This window comes from Oncorhynchus kisutch, linkage group LG30 (genome assembly GCF_002021735.2).
Source record: "Oncorhynchus kisutch isolate 150728-3 linkage group LG30, Okis_V2, whole genome shotgun sequence".
In the NCBI taxonomy this organism is placed as follows: Eukaryota; Metazoa; Chordata; class Actinopteri; order Salmoniformes; family Salmonidae; genus Oncorhynchus; species Oncorhynchus kisutch.
In genome coordinates this window covers 15,587,713-15,607,974 of record NC_034203.2, presented here as the reverse complement: position 1 = coordinate 15,607,974, position 20,262 = coordinate 15,587,713, and the positions used below count along the sequence as shown (strand labels likewise).

General features: G+C 44.2%; 1 protein-coding gene across 2 annotated transcripts in view; it reads right to left on the bottom strand.

Moving 5' to 3' along the window:
• LOC109875434 (ephrin type-B receptor 1) overlaps positions 1–20,262 on the bottom strand; it is a 316,435-nt gene that overhangs the window by 209,661 nt on the left and 86,512 nt on the right. For both annotated transcript variants that reach the window (XM_031810207.1, XM_031810205.1), the window contains exon 2: positions 6,846–6,910. In XM_031810207.1, the coding sequence (XP_031666067.1) occupies positions 6,846–6,910 (65 nt within the window). The remainder of the gene's footprint in view (positions 1–6,845; positions 6,911–20,262) is intronic.

The window sequence follows — 20,262 nt, the reverse complement described above, 5'->3', positions numbered from 1 at the left end:
TCTATAGAGTCCCACAGTGGAGGTGTCATAATACCCATAAAACCTAGCAGTCAAACAGGGAAATGGTTCCAATTGTTTTCCCGTAATGCTGTAATCAAGTGGTTGTAATCTTGGATTGAGCAAACCTTCCCATACAATTCTAATAACTCTGTGAAAGACATAACTCTACTATTTCCATTTACAATATAATTTAAAAAACAAAATACCCTCTTCAAACATCTTTTCCATAGTGTGGCACATTATTTAATTGTCAGCCATTTTTTCTGTTACTGCAAGTTAGTGCTAGTTTGACCACCAGAGGGCATCTTTGAGAATCATTTGATAGTCTTCCATTTTGGCATTACCAGAGACAGGGAGGGCACTCGGGAGACAAGGGTTCAATTCCCCGACAGTGAGGAATGAGTATGCCGTTCTTGTAAATAAGAGTTTGTTCTTAACTGATTCCATATGTGTTATTTCAATGTGGGGATCTCGTGTGGTAATAACTACAGTACATAGGACCTGCATCCTTGGCACAATAAAGTTATTATATTCTACTCAATCCATAGGCTTCATTAATTCCATTCAGACTTGAAGTCGATACAACAACTATAATAGCTGAGGTTCACAGATAGGTTCTGAACTCATTTTCATTCCAAACAATTTAGGGTCCATACAAAGATCGGCTACATACTGTAGCTAGCTACACATCCAAAGTCATACAGTTATTTTTATCCTCCACTACACAATAACCAAGTAAATAGTTAGCTAGCTATGTTACTTCAGCTACATTGCACGACAAAGCAAGTTTACACAATTGTACATTCAATTTGCAGTAAATGCTTTAGCTAGCTAGATTCTTTACATCCACTGTTTCCCAAGACGACAGCCTGGTTTGCTTGTTTTCTCAGGAGTCCCTAAAACATGAAACAACATGAATTACAATGCTATACTCATGTCATTACACCAGCTAGCAAGCTGGCTAATGTTAGCTAGTCAGCTAACTTGCTAAATAGCGATTTTTGTAAATTAACTTTATGACAAAAAAATATGCACGATCGTTTGCCTCGACATTAACTAACATATTCCTCTCAATTGTACATGTTTTGCTTGACTCGTTATGATGTTATAATTACTTACATTTGCTTTTGTCAGCCATCTTTGCTGAAGAAAGTCACCAGGGATGGGTGGATCGTGTCAAATTCGTCATTGGAACCACTCGATATGATTGGTCATATAAAAGCCTTGGGACCCAAAATGCATAATTAGTGCACTAACTCCCCCTTGTGGTGGTCTGGAGCAATGAAACAGTGACGCTGGGTACCTCTAAGTCCCGCGGTGTAAGCTTCGCAACTTTTAAAGGAGGAACCACTGTTCAATGTTGTTTACATTTTTAGCACATTTGGAAATGATTTGGGGGAAATAAATGACAGCTAAACCTCTCTAAACAGAAACCTCGGGTCTCTCTTCCTTGTCCTCTTACCGAGACATCCTGCATCAGCTCCTACCTCATTCAGTGCATTCAGAATAGGCAACCTGCCTGAACACTACCCTACAGTAAGATACAGTGTGTTTGACACAGAATTCCTTGCTAGAACTGTACATGCTCCAGGCAGAACATTTAAGACCTTTCACTGTCTGTAAATGTGGCTCAAGACTGGTGACAAAAGTTGCTGAAGGAACTACTGTACCATAGCTGAAGTCCATGTCTCTGTCCTCTGTCATATTCTGTCACAGTGGTATGTTTACAGTCAGCAGGGAGGTAAAACTATTTCCACCATTTCCTGACTGCTAACATTCTAATAGTTTGTCTAATTTCAGTTTGTGACAGAACAAACACTCAGAGCGTAGATAATCATTGTACCATCTAAAACGCTGTGAAATATATTTTCAATATCCAAAAATATTGTAAACTCAGCAAAAAAAGAAATCCTCTCACTGTCAACTTTGTTTTCAGCAAACTTAACATGTGTAAATATTTGTATGAACATAACAAGATTAAACAACTGAGACATAAACTGAACCAGTTCCACAGACATGTGACTAACAGAAATGGAATAATGTGCCCCTGAACAAAGGGGGGTAAAAATGAAAAGTAACAGTCAGTATCTGGTGTGACCAACAGCTGCATTAAGTACTGCAGTGCATCTCCTCCTCATGGACTTCACCAGATTTGCCAGTTCTTGCTGTGAGATGTTACCCCACTCTTCCACCAAGGCACATGCAAGATCCCAGACATTTCTGGGGGGAATGGCCCTAGCCCTCACCCTACAATCCAACAGGTCCCAGACGTGCTCAATGGGATTGAGATTCGGGCTCTTCGCTAGCCATGGAAGAACAGACATTCCTGTCTTGCAGGAAATCACGCACAGAACGAGCAGAATGGCTGGTGGCATTGTCATGCTGGAGGGTCCTTTCAGGGTGAGCCTGCAGGAAGGGTCCCCCATGAGGGAAGCTCAGTCCAATGATGCTATGACACACCGCCCCAGACCATGATGGACCCTCCACCTCCAAATTGATCCCGCTCCAGAATACAGGCTTCGGTGTAACGCTCATTCCTCCGACGATAAATACGAATCCGACCATCACCCCTGGTGAGACAAAACCGCAACTCGTCAGTGAAGAGCACTTCTTGCCAGTCTTGTCTGCTCCAGTGACGGTTTGTGCCGAAAGTCAAATATGCAAAAACAAAACAGAACGGGAAGCATAGAAATATCGCAAATAGACCAGATCTACCGCTTACTTGACTTGCTTTCAATGATCTATGACTCACATTTCTGTGAATTTGGTCACGTTTCCCCAAAAGTTACATTTGTAGCTTTAAGTTAACTTCTTGGTGACAGGGGGGCAGTATTGAGTAGTTTGGATGAATAAGGTACCCAGAGTAAACTGCCTGCTACTCTGACCCAAATGCTATTATATGCATATTATTAGTAGTATTGGATAGAAAATAATCTGACGTTTCTAAAACTGTTTGAATGATGTCTGTGAGTATAACAGAACTCATATGGCAGGCGAAAACCTGAGAAAAATCCAAAAAGGAAGTGGGAAATCTGAGGTTTGTAGTTTTTCAACTCTTTGCCATTCCAATATACAGAGTAAATGGGGTCATATTGCACTTCCTAATGCTTCCACTAGATGTCAACAGTCTTTAGAACTTTGTTTGAGGCTTCTACTGTGAAGTGGTGGCGAATGAGAGCTGATTGAGCCAGGTGTCTGGCAGAGTGCCATAGGCTCTGAGGCGCGGTCATGAGAGACTTAGCTCTCGTTCCATTGCTTTTCTACAGACATAGGAATTCTCCGGTTGGAACATTATTGAAAAATTATTTTAAAAACATCCTAAAGATTGATTATATACTTAGTTTGACAAGTTTCACGGGAGGTAATATAACTTTTTGAACTTTTCGTCCGACGTTCAGCTGGACCTGAACGCGCGCTAACAAAAGAAGCTATTTGGACATAAATTATGAACTTTATCGAACAAATCAAACATTTATCGTGGAACTGGGATTCCTGGGAATGCATTCTGATGAAGATCATCAAAGGTAAGTGAATATTTATAATGCTATTTCTGACTAATGTTGACTACACAATATGGCGGATATCTTTTTGGCTGCTTTGTTGTATGAACGCTGTACTCAGATTATTACATGGTTTGCTTTTTCCGTAAAGTTTTTGGGAAATCTGACACAGCGGTTACATTAAAGAGCAGGTTATCTCTAATTCCATGTATAACACTTGTATTTCTGTGAATTGATGTGTCTCTCTGCACAATCACCACACGTTTTAGAACTACTGAACATAACATGCCAATGTAAAATGAGATTTCTTGATATAAATATGCACTTTATCAAACAAAACATACATGTATTGTGTAACGAAGTCCTATGAGTGTCATCTGATGAAGATCATCAAAGGTTAGTGATTAATTTTATCTCTATTTCTCCTTTTTGTGACTCCTCTCTTTGGCTGGAAAAATGGCTGTGTTTTTCTGTGAGTTGGTGGTGACCTAACATAAGCGTTTGTGGTGCTTTCACTGTGAAGCATTTTTAAAATCAGACATTGTGGCTGGATTAACGAGAATTTTATCTTTAAAATGGTGTCAAATGATTGTATGCTTGAGGAATTTTAATTAAGAGATTTTTGTTGTTTTGAATTTGGCGCCCTGCACTTTCACTGGCTGTTGGCGAGGAGGGACGCTACCGTCCCACATATCCCAGAGAGGTTTTAACAGTATTTCTTTTGGAGAACCGTCATCAAGTTCTTTCTGGAAATAAAATGATGAAATTAAATGGGGAATGGAGAATACTGACCACCTCCATTGTAAAAACTGTATAACAGAATGAGACTAATACAAACATCTCTTCTTTTGAATCCTTTCCGTCCCCTGTGTCTAGTGTGCATGCTGAGGACTATGGTTGGTGAGAGGTGGCTAGGCCAAGGCCCAACCAATGCCAGGCAGTATTAACCACATTCTCTCTGACACACTGTTACCCCTCAGACATCCTGTTAGTCCCCACACTCTGTAGAGCTCTCATCTAAGACACACACACACACACACCCTCAGCCCAGCTCTGCCCTCGGCTCAGCTGCGGGACTACATCATGGCCTATTCTTAGCAGGCCACTCGCTCATTCAGGAGGACAAAAGCAGCGTTTAGCCACTTACCATCCATCGTGCTATCAGAATGAGTCAGTGCGCTCGTGTGTGTGTGTCAGCCTGAAGCAAGTCCCATGTTTCTCTGTAGTGCTCTTTGTGGCGTGAAACTCCTTGGATGTGTCTGTAAAATGCTTCATAAAATGCCAAAGAGCCTGTTCATGTTAGACACAGCTGCTGGTTGTTTTACACAACATAGCTGCCGCATGATTCACTGTGCTATGGTCTGGGAGGTACTAGTACGCTAAGGAAAGGAACAAGTGTGGCATTTCCGTTCATGCTGAAAAAGGATGTAGCCGGAAACCCACAAGAATCCAAATCTGTTAAATCCGACCCAATCTAGTGTTTTCCACAAGCACATGGAGTAGCCAGCCAAATAGAAAAAGTAGCCAGCCAGGATCCCCCAAGCCATATGATTAAAAAAAATGCTTGTTTAACAATTGACCCACAGATTTCTTCTTAAATAATCCTCTTCAAGCTTCCTTTGAAGAGGCATTATCTCAGCAATTCTTTCTTTAAGCCAGTTAAGAACAAATTCTTATTTACAATGACGGCCTACTCCGGCCATGCCCTAACCAGGACAGCACTGGGCCAATTGTGTGCCTCTCTATGGGACTCCCAATCACCGCTGGTTGTGATACAGCCTGGAATCGAACCAGGTCTGTAGTGACACTTATTGCACCGAGATTCAGAGCCTTAGACCGCTGCGCCACTCGGCAGCCAAGATTAAAGCAGGCGTTAATCATGGGCTTTGCTACACAGAAAGCAGCAGGTCCATTGTCAACACTTTGATTCAATCACTAGACGTACATCAACATCTTTGATAACACCATATAAGTATCATTAGCTTTTAAAACAATTCAATCTATTTTCTTGTATCATATTTTGGACCAGAGTGAGGCGCTCTCTCCACTAGTCTACCTACTGTTCCTGCAGTGAGGAGGATTCACCATCATCACCAAAAGTTTTCATCATTTATCTGCAGATAATCACCAAAAACTCTACCAGTATGCAAATTAGGGAGTCAAATGAACAGCTATCTTACCGATGCGATTCAGGAGGCTACTAACAAGCGAAGCGATACTATGGATACATAACTAGGTTGTATGATTTCTGAATGGTAAGGACATATGAGATTGACTTTATTCAGTCAGTTCAACACCTTTTCTAAACTAGTCAAGCTTGTCAGTCAAATCACAGTAAGCCTATGCGCCAGCATTTCGTGGCTGCAGATGAGACACGCAAAATAAAATAAATGAATGTGCCAGAAAACAGGCTAAGTGGATTTCGACTCACCGTTACCATAAACGGAACATGCAAATTGACGCACACAGAAGACGTAGGAGCATCATGCTCCCCTCCCTCCGCGTAAAGAAATGTGACTGCAACCACAGCGTACACAACACACACACACCCAGGTACCGGGAGCCCTGTCATCGCTCACTTTGTGACTGACAGGCACCTAGACTATCAATAGATCGCTAGAAGATGCATAGCGGGAGAGGGCTCGGCCGACTTCTTTTTTTCTGACTTGGCAAATTGTTTTAAAAAAAAGTAGCCCAGTTAATTTAAGTGGAAAAAGTACCCGGCTGAAAATGTGTATGTACCCGGCTGTATAGCCGACAGCCGGTGCTAGTGACCTTGCTCCTCTTTAGCCCGCTTCCTCCCCTGGATAACTGTATCATTACACTGAAGCATTACTGTAGCATTATAGCTGTCTTATCCCCTATAGCCTTTATTGAAGTGATCTGGGCTGGCTTTCACTGGCTTAAGTGGACCCATTATGTAATTAAGTCATTACGAGCGGGGATGGGATGGAGAAAAAAGAAATTACTGCAATAGGGATCACACTACTCTACTACGCTGCTGTAGTTCTATGGCATGGCTGTCTGTCTGTCTGGGGAAAGACAGTATTGTACATGCTGGGGATGACATTGATCGACTCATTGGGCTACGGAGACAAAGGCCAATCAAAGGGTATTTGTACGGGGGTTCTACAGTTCCTTGGCTTGCATTATCATATGGCATAACCATTCAGCCCTCCTAGAATGGTATTGCTAGCCAATTACACCTAAAGTGGTTGGGGAAACATTGAACCAGAGAAGATTGAAAATGATCAACTTGGAGAGAAGGTAGCCGTGGACAGTACAGACAAATCCCATAACTACTTTCCATGGTGCTGTCTGGAGTCCTACAAGGATGTTACTCACCCCAGACGCAGGGTAGGCCGTCCAGCCTAGCTCAGCCGTGGCCACCCGTGTGTCCATCAACGTTTCTGAGAGAGAGAGAGAGAGAGAGAGAGAGAGAGAGAGAGAGAGAGAGAGAGAGAGAGAGAGAGAGAGAGAGAGAGAGAGAGAGAGAGAGAGAGAGAGAGAGAGAGAGAGAGAGAGAGAGAGAGAGAGAGAGAGAGAGAGAGAGAGAGAGAGAGAGAGAGAGAGAGAGAGAGAGAGAGAGAGAGAGAGGTCAGTTATAAAACAAAGTATGTTGTTGTACATTCTCACTCCTGTCCCATGGTTGAGGTTAAGCCATGAATGAGCACTTTGATGAGTTTTACTGCAGAAATGACCAGAGTTCTGTTCCAGAAAAGAACACCTGATGACAGAAAGTAAATGGACCTGCTCAACTTATCCTCAATTTCCACTTCTCTTCTGTTTGGAAAAAGAGAGAAATAGAACAAAGAGTAGCATTGCTCTATTGGAGTGGAATGTTGAGGACCAGTAGATTCTAGCACTAGAGTGCTGAACATTATCTCACTGTGTGTGTGTGTGACTCTGTCTGTGTGCGTGTGTGTGCACACTGGGTGTGTGTGCGCACTGGGTGTGTATGCAGAGTGTGTGTGTGTGCTGAGTCTGTGTGTGTGTGCGCGAGCGCGCGTGTGTGTGTGCTGAGTCTGTTTGTGTGCTGAGTGTGTGTGTGCTGAGTGTGTGTGTGTCTGCGCCCGCGTGTGTGTGTGCTGAGTGCTGCGCTTTGTGCCATTGTTTACCCAGCGTGATTTCTCTCATCACTGTAGAGGGCTCTCCACAGCCGACCAGGCCATTTCCACTCACGTGTTTACTTAAGAAACACCATCAGAGCACCATCAGAGCACTGACAGCCTGCTAGCCTGGCCAGAGGGAACACACTCTGGCCATAGTTCACTGCATATACTGGATAAAACACTGGTCACCCAGTGGTACTTTACTGCTGTGTTGGAACAATAGTGTGCACTAACCCTGTGGGTCTCAAAGACCAGGGTTTGTGACCACTGGTATAGAACAACCAAAAGGTGAAGAGAGACACACCCACTCACCTACTCGCCACGTGTCATTATGTCAAATCAGTTTGCATTACTCCAAAACAAATGAATTGCCTACACCCACATCTGGCCTTAATGGCCATGTACTCTTATAATCTCCACCAAAAGGATGGGTAACCCCCTCCCCCTCACTCTCTACCTCCCCCCTCTCCCTCTTTGTCCCACCCTAACTCTCCCCGACACCCAGCAGACAAATAGACCTGGCACCAGTCCTGAGGCATTTGTCAGCCCGTGTTGATTCATATCTGCAGCGTTGGCACGCCGTCAGTGTCACTAAAAGCTGATATTGTTCCAGGCAAGAGAAGGCGTCTTGTAGGAAGTCACCCAAACAATAGTTTGCCATCTTGGTATATCTGGTGCCAACTGCCAAGGACCCGATTGTGTTTGTTGTCTGAAGAAATGAAAGTGGTGCGAATATACCAGGAAGATGTGATTTCGGGAAGATGTGAATTTCAGGAAGATGTGATTCCGGGGTTGATCTAGGGATGGAAACACACCCTTAAACTGATCAGACTTATTTTAACTGACCTAAACCAATCCTAATACGATTCCTTAATCTAAACCATATCTTATGTCACGTCTCTTAACTGATTGTGAAATACTGTTGGTGAGAAATGGTGAGAATAGCATAGTGCAGTTGATTGATGGGTGAGCAGAAGACAGTAGAGGGTGGTTTCAGTGCCAATCTCCTCTTCCCTGACAGAAACTGTCCACAGAGCACCAAACCAATTAGCCCTGGTGGTGATTCAGCTAAAGGATTCTGCTGTGGTACTACTGTAGTGCAGACATACACACACACACACACACACACGCAAGCGCACACACACCAATCTCCCATGTTCTTTTGCGCTGACAGCCTTGTTCACACTGGGTTTCCATCAGGCAATTTCAATTTCTCCTCAGATAAAGCTTTGGTCTGTCACCACTGTCTGCTTGTTTTGTCTGTCTGTCTGCCTGTCTATCTGTCTGTCTGTCAAGACTGATGGAGCTTTACGCCACCAGCCACCAGGCTCTGTCACGGGGTCTGTATCCATGGGCTTGCTCAGGGGAAATCACTGAGGCTTTAGTCAAACCCCAAGGAGATTGGAAAAGCCATTTCCCCGTTCCTTTTGAAGAGGGAGGGAGGGGTTGGGAGTAGAGGGGGTAGTGAGGCAGGGAAAGGCAGGGATGGGAGAGGAAGGAGAGAGAAATGAGTGAGGAGGGGAGACTGAGGATTTGAAACGGAGGGAGGTAGGGCAGGGGGAGAGGTCGAAGGCCCCTGGGGGGGACCCATCGTGTCATGTGGCTAGCCCCCATTAGCAGAGTCTCAGTGTGACAGATGAGTGAATGAGGGACGCTACAAGGACATTAGAAGATGGGCTGGACTGAGGTCCCATGGGGTGAGGAGAGAGAGTGGGTCCTCCTTATGCCACAGCTCGGGCACCTGTCCACTGCTCATCCCTCTGTGGCTTGACAAAGGTGATCTAATAATGGAGAATATCGAATGGAAATGTTCAATGTCGCATGAAAGTGCTACAATGCACACTTGCTCGCTAACCGTCCCAATGTAGCGAGTCCGATGTCCCAGTTCTCTAACATGGCATCCCAGACTCCACTTCTTTTCCTTACGAGTGGATTGACGAATATTTCATCATAATTGTTTCCACATGGCTGTTACCAAGCTGTTGGGATATCCTAAAGGCTAAGATACCTCCCCGTTCCCTGCCAGTGCCAACCCTGTCCCTCCACACTAGGCTAATTGTTTTAGTGCTATAAAAGCCCCATAAAACAATTTTGTCCTCTTTCCTTCCAGCGTAAAATCACCCGGCAATTAGACCTGACCACATCTAACCTCCCTGCTCACCATTCAGCCCTTAGCACCCAGGATCCCTCAGTGGAAGAAAATAGGACGCTCTTCTTGTCCTCCGCTTCGGAGGGCATGCTCAATAGTGTTTCCCTGTGTTTTACATGTTGCCTCGTCAGCGTTACCTGCATCAGGGAGATACATTGAAAACAGCAGGTTTCTAAGCAATTCCGTCTGGAACGAACTGATACACCTACGTTAGTGTTTTGGGTTGTTCGGTGTATTGTATTTGTAAACTATGCAAATCCTTATCAATCCATAGCAAGAACAATAGAAAAGTATAGGCTTTAATGTATAAAGTCATTAAGCTGGCAGCAAGGCCAGAAGGCCATATTGAATGGAATGGATCAGAGAGGATTTGTTATAATAGAATGATTCAGGAATGGCTGGTCCTTTGCTCAATGTGTGTATCATTCGTTACAGCCACCAACCACACCAATTAAAGTGAATCAGTTGGTTTGCTATAGTTCAGCCCAGTGCTCATCACTGCTCAGTATAACTGGGCCTTCTAGGGTGTGTACAGGGGAGAGATGATTCAATTTCATCTATCTGTAGAATATGGACAATAGGCTTATCGTTGATCGTTGGTGTAATTGTTTGCTGCTATAACGAGCCTCCACTCTTCTGGGAAGGCTTTCCTCGAGATGTTGGAACATTGCTGCGGGGACAGCCACAAGAGCATTAGTGAGGTCGGCCAATGATCTTGGGTGATTAGGCCTGGCTCGCAGTCGGCGTTCCAATTAATACAAAAGGTGTTCGATGGGGTTGAGGTCAGGGCTCTGTGCAGGCCAGCTAAGTTCTTCCACACCGATCTCAAACAAACTATTTCTGTATGGAACTCGCTTTGTGCACTGGGGCATTGTCAAGCTGAAACTATAAAGGGCCTTCCCCAAACTGTTGGAAGCACAGAATCCTCTAGATTGTCATTGTATGCTGTAGCGTTAAGATTAAGACTAAGGGGCCTAGCCCAAACCATGAAAATCATCCCCAGACCAGTATTCCTCCACCACCAAACTTCAAAGTTTGCGTTATGCATTAAGGCAGGTAGTTTTATCCAGGCATCCGCCAAATCCAGATTAGTCCGTTGGACTGCCAGATGGTGAAGCGTGATTCATCACTCCAGAGTCCAATAGCGGAGAGCTTTACACCACTCCAGTCGACACTTGGCATTGTGCATGGTGATCTTAGGCTTGTGTGCGGCTGCTCGGCCATGGAAACAAATTTCATGAAGCTCCCAACGAACAGTGCTTGTGCTGACGTTGCTTGATAGTGAGTGTTACAACCGAAGACAGACTATTTTCACACGTTACATGCTTCAGCACCTGGCGGTCCCGTCCTGTGAGCTTGTGTGGCCTATCGCTTCATGGCTGAGCCCTTGTTGCTCGTAGATGTTTCTACTTCACAATAACAGCACTTACAGTTGACCGGGGAAGCTCTAGTAGGGCAGACATTTGATGCACTGACTTGCTGGAAATGTGGCATCCTCTGTCGGTGCCACGTTAAAAGTCACTGAACTCTTCAGTAAAGGCCATTCTACTACCAATGTTTGTCTCTAGAGATTACATGGCCGTGTCTTCTATTTTATACACCTGTCAACAACGGGTCTGGCTGAAATAGTCAAATCCACTCATTTGAAGAGCTGTCCACAAATTTTTGAGGGAGGGAGGTAGAGAGGGAGGGAGGTAGAGAGGGGGGTAGAGAGGGAGGTAGAGAGGGAGGTAGGGAGGGACGTAGAGAGGGAGGTAGAGAGCAAAGAAAGGGAGGACTACTGCGACTGCATTCAACATTGATGAGGCTCCTGCGTCTGCGATCGATACCTCCAGCCCTCTTCACACAATTACACGTCAGCACGTGCTCGCATGATGCATTACAGTGGACACGGATGATCACCCGTTGCCAATAGGAGCTGCAGGATCCCATTTATACACATACTGTAGGTAGCCTATAAGGAAAGCCAATACAAGACACAGAAGAGACAAAGGAGAAAAAAACAAACACCACTGTGTTGTTCAGTGTTCAGATACAGGTTGAGGAGGGTTGTCTGGTGAATTGTCACCGGTATGTGACAGAGTGAGGGGACGGGAGTGTAATTTTCTCCCTTTGTGGTGATGCCTGTATGCAGAGGGGGTCGATATGACATGTGGTGCGGCGGCTTTTGGCTGCTCACTCTTCCTCTGCCAATACGGCCACAAATTCTCAGAGGGCCCCCACCCCCCACACCCCCAACCCATATTTGAATCCCCATCCCTCCACCCCTCCTTCTCAACCCCCCTTTCTGGTCAACTGTAGGATGAGAGCACTTTGTGAGTCAATATGACAATCTGATCCAACATTAGGTTACCTTCTTCATGTGATTATTACCATCTGAAGAATGTCAACGCTGAGGATTAGAAATAAAAAAAGGTGGGAGATTTTTGCTGAACAAATGGAGCGGAGGCTCCCTGCCTATCTTTGCCTTATGGCCGCCAATGGGGAAGCCATTCACTCACAGACAGCACTCTGGGAAATTAAAACCGGAGAATGGGATTGGTCGAAATGTCGTTACAGCAGAGTCCCAGGCTCTTGCGGGCGCTTATTGGATTCCAAACCAACATCGTGTTTCAGGATCGGTTGAGCCGAGCCCTGGTGGCTACGTGTGAACACTTTGAGCTGATTTGGGATCATGGGGGTTTAATGGTGGAACATGAGGAGATTCTGTTGGAACATTGCTTCTGGACAAAGAGAATACGAAGCAGTGATAAAACAACGTGAATCACCACAGTAGGTCCAAAGTAACGTCCATTTACATCTCTCTCTGTCTATTGCCTCCATTTCAACGTCTATCATACCCATTTTCACCAGCCTTATCCATCAACGTCAGTTGGGAGTATATTGCAGATTGCCATTCATGTCATTTCTCAATAGACAGTTATGGCAGTGTGGTTCATCGATATAAATTGAAATCTGAACAGACAATCATCTTGAGACGTTAGGTGACAGAGAGGAAGTGAAGGGATTACGCGTCTCGCACCACTGAGCTAGGAGACACGGCTAAATGAATAACCTCTCACACACGCACGCGCACACACACACCCGCCCGCGCGCACACACACTTATCACCCTGTGCAGGGAGACGCAGTCACACATCGTCGAGTCTAAGTGAAGATACATTTTTTTCCGTTTGAAAGGAAAGACTGACTCACCATTGCAGGGAGAGGGGGAGGGAAGGAGGGATGGGGGAGGAGAAGGGAAAACGACAGGAGGGGGACAATATCACACCACGGAGAGCTAGGGAAATCTTGGGGGTGTGAAAGAGGGGTAAGATAGGAAAGAGGGAGAAACACAGCGGGCTCTTCAGAGGAGAGTAGCAGGTGAATCACACGGTGCTTGGCACCCATGTGTTCAGACCTCTGTTAGGGAGACTAACCGTCTGAAGTAGAAAGGCAACTACTCAAATACCTGTTTCATACTCTTGTCCAAATCCCTACTTACACTGGCGACGTCACTGAACAAACAATACTATGCTGTGGTAATCTCTCGATTCAAAACCTGGCCAGCGGGACAAACGTCTCTATGTCCCTCATGAGAAAATTGTTGTAGGCCAGGACAAAACAGGAGAACACAGAACCAGACAGCCCCCACAGAGCTAGCCTATAGCCAGACACAGGTAACAAGCTAGTAGCTACACAAGAGTAGACAGTCTAGTGACAGATACTCATGCAAATCCTAATGGTCAATCAGCTTCCCTACAACCGGTGCAGCACCACTCAACATATCCCCTCGCAGCTGTGTATCTCTCCAGCTCCATCTATCTCTCTTTCTCGCTCTCTCTGAATTTCACTCATTTCCTCATTTATCTCTCCCTCTCTCTTGTCCCCTTTCTCTGCCCCCACCCCTTCCTCCTTTCTCTCTCTCTCTCTCTCTCTCTCTCTCTCTCTCTCTCTCTCTCTCTCTCTCTCCTTCCCCTTCTCTCTCTCCTTCCCCTTCTCTCTCTCCTTCCCCTTCTCTCTCTCCATCACCTTCTCTCTCTCCTTCCCCCTCTTCCTCTCTGGTCAGAAGAAATTATGCCACATCATTTGCATTCATTAACATTTCAGAAAGAGTGATCTTTAGAAACACTGCTGCCGGAGAGTGCCATCTTTAATTCATCACAAACACCCCCACTTCCTCCTCACGCCATCCCCCTCTCCTGTCCTCTACTATGCCTCTCCTTCTCCCCCATCATACCCTCCTTCCCCTCTTCCTGCTGTCTTCCATACTTCCTTCCGCCCTGCTGTCACACACGCACACGCACACACACACACACACACACACACACACACACACACACACACACACACACACACACACACACACACACACACACACACACACACACACACACACAGTTGAGGGTCTCCGATCCTCAGACAGGCTCTCCAGCGACCCTGTGCTCCGGCACTTATTAGAAAAGAAATGTGGCTTCCAATTAGACCAGTCGTCCTCTGCCTGCGACAGGCAGCCTATACCCCATTGGCATCTATCTCCATTTCTCACACGTAAACACACACACACACACACACACTAACACACACACCCTCTCTCTTACACACTCTAAAACACACACACCCTCTCTCTTACGCACACAAACACACACACTTTCTTTAATCACACTGTCTGTGGACCTCCAGCCTCAGTCTGGTTTTCAAGGCCATAATTAGTAGCATTCATTCTCCAGCTATCTACCTGACCTTTAGAGAAAGCAATGACCAATCCATTCAGAAACACACACTCACTTTCAGCCCCATAGGAGTAGGGCAGGGCAGACCCCCATCTCTGAGCCTATACTATTTGTGTGTGTGTGCGTTGTGTGTTTATTGTGTAGATCATTGCTTGTGTATGCTGGCGTGTATTCAATTGTGTACAATCTAGCCTTAACATGGAAGATAACTTCCTTTTAATGGTAATAGTTTCCTGTCTCTCTCTGAGAGGAGAACGCTGTGATAGACCAATAGGTGTCAGCGAGGGCACAGTGACTCATCTGAAGGGAAGGAATCCACCAATCAATGGAGGTGAAATTATAGCCACATTGATTCCGTCTTTATGAGAAGAGAGCATTGATTGGATGGATGCACATATAGACTGAAATGAAGAGGAGATAAGGGGTTGTCCTTATTTACTCTCATAAGATTGCCTGACTGAAAAGAGGATATGTCCAATAGACAATAAGTTAGGCATACACACACACACACACACACACACAAGATCCATTCAGCTAGATACCATAGCATGTCGGTGACTAATCTTTTACTATAGCACAGAGGAACCACATTGTTAGATGTTTATAAAAGAGGCCCGGCTGTTTACTGTAGTGTTGAAAAATCTGAAAGGTATTTGATACCATGCCACCAATGGCATTACAATGCCTAACTGTGATCCTCCGACGTGAGGGGTACTGGTTAGATCAACTCAATGGCCTTTGGAGTCATAAGAGAAAGGAAGGCATCTTATCCACTGCATCAATCTGTTGTTCAGTTTGATGAAAGTGAAATTGAAAATTGTACTATGCAGGGTAAACCACATGAACACAATTTTTATTTTATTTTTTATTTCACCTTTATTTAACCAGGTAGGCTAGTTGAGAACAAGTTCTCATTTGCAACTAGGACCTGGCCAAGATAAAGCATAGCAGTGTGAACAGACAACACAGAGTTACACATGGAGTAAACAATTAACAAGTCAATAACACAGTAGAGAAAAAAATGGGGAGTCTATATACATTGTGTGCAAAAGGCATGAGGAGGTAGGCGAATAATTACAATTTTGCAGATTAACACTGGAGTGATAAATGATCAGATGGTCATGTACAGGTAGAGATATTGGTGAGCAAAAGAGCAGAAAAGTAAATCAATAAAAACAGTATGGGGATGAGGTAGGTGAAAATGGGTGGGCTATTTACCGATAGACTATGTACAGCTGCAGCGATCGGTTAGCTGCTCAGATAGCTGATGTTTGAAGTTGGTGAGGGAGATAACAATCTAGTGAAAATATATTATTCTATGTACAGACAAAACTGTTCAAACTTCATATCAATCTCTCTTTCACAGTGGAGGAAAGCTGATATTCCCCTGGATGGGTAAAGGGTATTCCCGAGTCTGCCAAGCATGAATGGGAACACCACCGAGGGAATTTCAAGATCCCATAAGCAGGCTATCATTTCACGTGTTCTCTCAGGGACCAATCAAAACACATCATTTCAGCAACACTGTCCCCTCTGGATGTATAAACACTGCTTAACGATGTCTCAGACTGAGTTATACACACGAGACACACACACACACACAAACTTCAACGGACCATTGTTACCAAGTTACTGTACAAGCAGACAAAGTATCACGAGTTAACCATTTCTATATCAGGACATGGAGACATGGAGAGACCTAAAGAAAAAGTCCTTCCATGATGCATATACAGTCTATAACAAAAATATAAAAGCAACATGCAACAATTTCAAAGAATATACTGAGTTACAGTTCATATAAGGAAATCAGTCAATTGAAATAAATGAATTAGGCCCTAATCTATGGATTTCACATGACTGGGAATGCAGATATGCATCTGTTGGTCACAGATACCTTAAAAACAAAGGAAGGGGTGTGGATCAGAAAACCAGTCAGTATCTGATGTGACCATTTGAATCATGCAGCGCGACACATCTCCTTAGAGTTGATGAGGCTTTTGATCGTGGCCTGTGGAATGTTGTCCCACTCCTCTTCACTGGCTGCGCGAAGTTGCTGGATATTGTCAGGAACTAGAACGCGCTGTCGTACACGTCGATCCTGAGCATCCCAAAAATGTTCAATGGGTGACATGTCTGTTGAGTATGCAGGCCTTGGAAAAACTGGGACATTTTCAGCTTCCAGGAATTGTGGACAAATCCTTGCAATATGGGGCCGTGCATTATCATGCTGAAACATGAGGTGATGGTGGCGGATGAATGGCACAAGGATCAGGATCTCGTCACGGTATCTCTGTGCATTCAAATTGCAATCAATAACATGCAATTGTTTTCGTTGCTCGTAGCTTATGCCTGCCCATACCATAACCCCACCACCACCATGGTGCACTCTGTTCACATTGTTATCAGCAGCAAACCGCTCGCCCACATGACACCATACATGATGTCTGCCATCTGCACAGTGCAGTTGAAACCGGGATCCAACAGCAGTCAGGTCAAAGCCGAGGACGACAAGCTCATGGATGAGCATCCATGAGACCGTTTCGGATTGTGCAACCCCACAGTTTTTTCATCAGCTTCTCTCAAACCATCCTGCAGGTGAAGAAGATGGATGTGGAGGTCCTGGGCTGGCGTGGTTACACATGGTCTGCGGTTGTGAGGCCAGTTGGACGTACTGCCAAATTCTCTAAAACGACGTTGAAGGTGGCTTATGGTACAGAAAATAACATTGTTTTATTGTCCCCAGCACAAGGTACAGCTGTGTAATTATCATGCTGTTTAATTAGCTTCTTAATATGACACCTGTCAGGTGGATGGGTTATCTTGGCAAAGGAGAAATGCTCATTAACAGGGATGTGAACAAATTTATCCACAACATTTGAGAGAAATAAGCTTTTAGTGCTTACGGAACATGTCTGGGAACTGCCACACCTGTCAGGTCACTAACAAGGATGTAAACACATTTGTGCACAACATTTTTGAGAAATAAGCTTTTTGTGCATATATAACATTTTGCTTTGTGCACGGGGCACTGTCATGCTGAAAGACAAAAGTGCCTTCCCCAAACTGTTGCCACAAAGTTGGAAGCCCAGAATCGTCCAGAATATCATTGATGCTGTAGCATTAAGATTTCCCTATACTGGAGCTAAGGGGTCCAGCCCGAACCATGAAAAACAACCCCAGACCATTATTCCTCCTCCACCAAACTTTACAGTTGGCGCTATGCATTGGAGCAGGTAGCATTCTAATGGCATCCACCAAACCCAGATTAATCCGTCGCACTGCCAGAAACTAAGATTTGTCCATCTGACTGCCAGATGGTGAAGCGTGATTCATCACTCCAGAGAGCAGGTTTCCACTGCTCCAGAGTCCAATGGCAGTGAGCTGTACACCACTCCAGCCAACGTTTGGCCATTGAAACCCATTTCATGAAGCTCCCGACAAAAAGTTGTTGTATTCTTGTGCTGACGTTGCTTCCAGAGGCAGTTTGGAATTCGGTAGTGAGTGTTGCAACAGAATACAAACGATTTGTACGAACTAAGCGCTTCAGCACTCAGCGGTCCTGTTCTGTGAGTTTGTGTGGCCTATCACTTTACGGCTGAGCTGTTGTTGATCCTAGACGTTTCCACTTCACAATAACAGCACCTATAGTTGACTGGGGCAGCTCTAGCAGGTCATACATTTTACAAACTTCCTTGACGATACCAAGTTGAAGGTCACTGAGCTCTTCAGTAAGACCATTCTACTGACCAATGTTTGTCTATGAAGATTGCATGGCTGTGTGCTCAATTTTATACACCGGTCAGCAATATGTGTGGTTGAAATGCCCGAATTCACTAATTTTAAGGGGTGTCCACATACTTTTGTATATATACAGTCCAGTCAAAAGTTTGGACACAGCTACTCATTCAAGGGATTTTCTTTATTTTGACTATTTTCTACATTGTAGAATAATAGTGAAGACATCAAAACTATGAAATAACACATATGGAATCATGTAGTACCCACTAAGTGCAAACCAGTTGGGATGGCATATCGCTGCAGAATGCTTTGGTAGCCATGCTGGTTAAGTATGCCTTGCATTCTACTAAAATCACAGACAGTGTCACCAGCAAAGCACCCCCACACCATCACACCTCCTCCTCCATGCTTCACGGTGGGACCCACACATGCAGAGATCATCCGTTCACCTACTCTGTGTCTCACAAAGATACGGCGGTTGGGAACCAAAAATCTCAAATTTGGACTCATCAGACAGATTTGGACAGATTTCCACCAGTCTAATGTCCATTGCTCGTGTTTCTTGGCCAAAGCAAGTCTCTTCTTATTATTGGTGTCCTTTAGTAGTGGTTTCTTTGCAGCAATTCGACCATGAAGGCCTATTTCACACAATCACATATTCTCTGAACAGTTGAGATGTGTTATTTGAACTCTGTAGCATTTATTTGGCTTGTAACTCTAAGGCTGAGGCTTGTAACTCTAATGAACTTATCCTCTGCAGAAGAAGTAACTCTGAGTCTTCCTTTCCTGTGGCGGACCTCATGAGAGCCAGTTTCATCATAGAGCTTGATGGTTTTTGTAACTGCACTTGAAGAAACTTTCAAAGTTCTTGAAATGTTCCGGATTGACTGACCTTCATGTCTTAAAGTAATGATGGACTGTCATTTCTCTTTGCTTATTTGAGCTGTTCATGCCATAATATGGACTAGTTCTTTTACAAAATAGGGCCGTCTTCTGTATATCACTCCTACTTTGTCACAACACAGCTGATTGGCCAAACTCATTAAGAAGGAAATACCTTCAACAAATTAAAAACAAACTTTGAACAAGGCACACCTGTTAACTGAAATGCATTCCAGGTGATTACCTCGTGAAGCTGGTTGAGAGAATGCCAAAGAGTGTGCAAAGCATGAATCTGGATAAGATAATGCCAATAGCATGCAAAGCTGTCATCAAGGCAAAGGGTGGCTACATTGAAGAATCTCAAATATTAAATATATTTTGATTTGTTTAACACGTGTTTGGTTACTACATGATTCCATATGTGTTATGGAATGAGTACGTGAGACCCCTTGACTTTTTCCACATTTTGTTACGTTAAATCCTCAGCAATCTACACACAATACCCAATAATAACGAAGCAAAAACTGGTTTTTAGAAATGGATGAAAGAAGAATGGGAGAAACTCCCCAAATACATGCCAAGTTTGTAGCATTATTTATTTTCTTTTGCAAATTTATGAAAAATAAAAACATTAGAAACCTTACTTACATTGTAAAGGGTCTAAATACTTATGTAAATGTCATATTTCAGTTTTACGTTTTTTATAAATTAGCAAAAATGTCTTAAAAAACTGTTTTTGCTTTGTCATTATGCGGTATTGTGTGTAGATTGGTAAGGGAGAAAAAAAACTATGTAATCCATTTTAGAATAAGGCTGTAACGTAACAAAATGTGGAAAAAGGCAAGGGGTCTGAATACTTTCCGAATGCACTGTATGCTTGGCCAAACAACAGCCATTAAGCTATTATCCAGATGGAGTTAATGGCCGCCTTACTAGACTCCCTAAAATATAAGAACCCTCATTTAGAGTAATATGACCTCAGCAAGCCTGTCTAGTACAGTACCTGGTCCTTTACTGTAGTAGAACGATGTAATTACTATCAACATCCAGACTGGACACAGCACAAACACTCCTTTTGAGTGAGACTATGAGATTATATGGGCTATGGTTCACTGTTTTATACCACAAGGCTCTCAAGTATTTGGCTTCCTTCCCAGACCCCACACACAC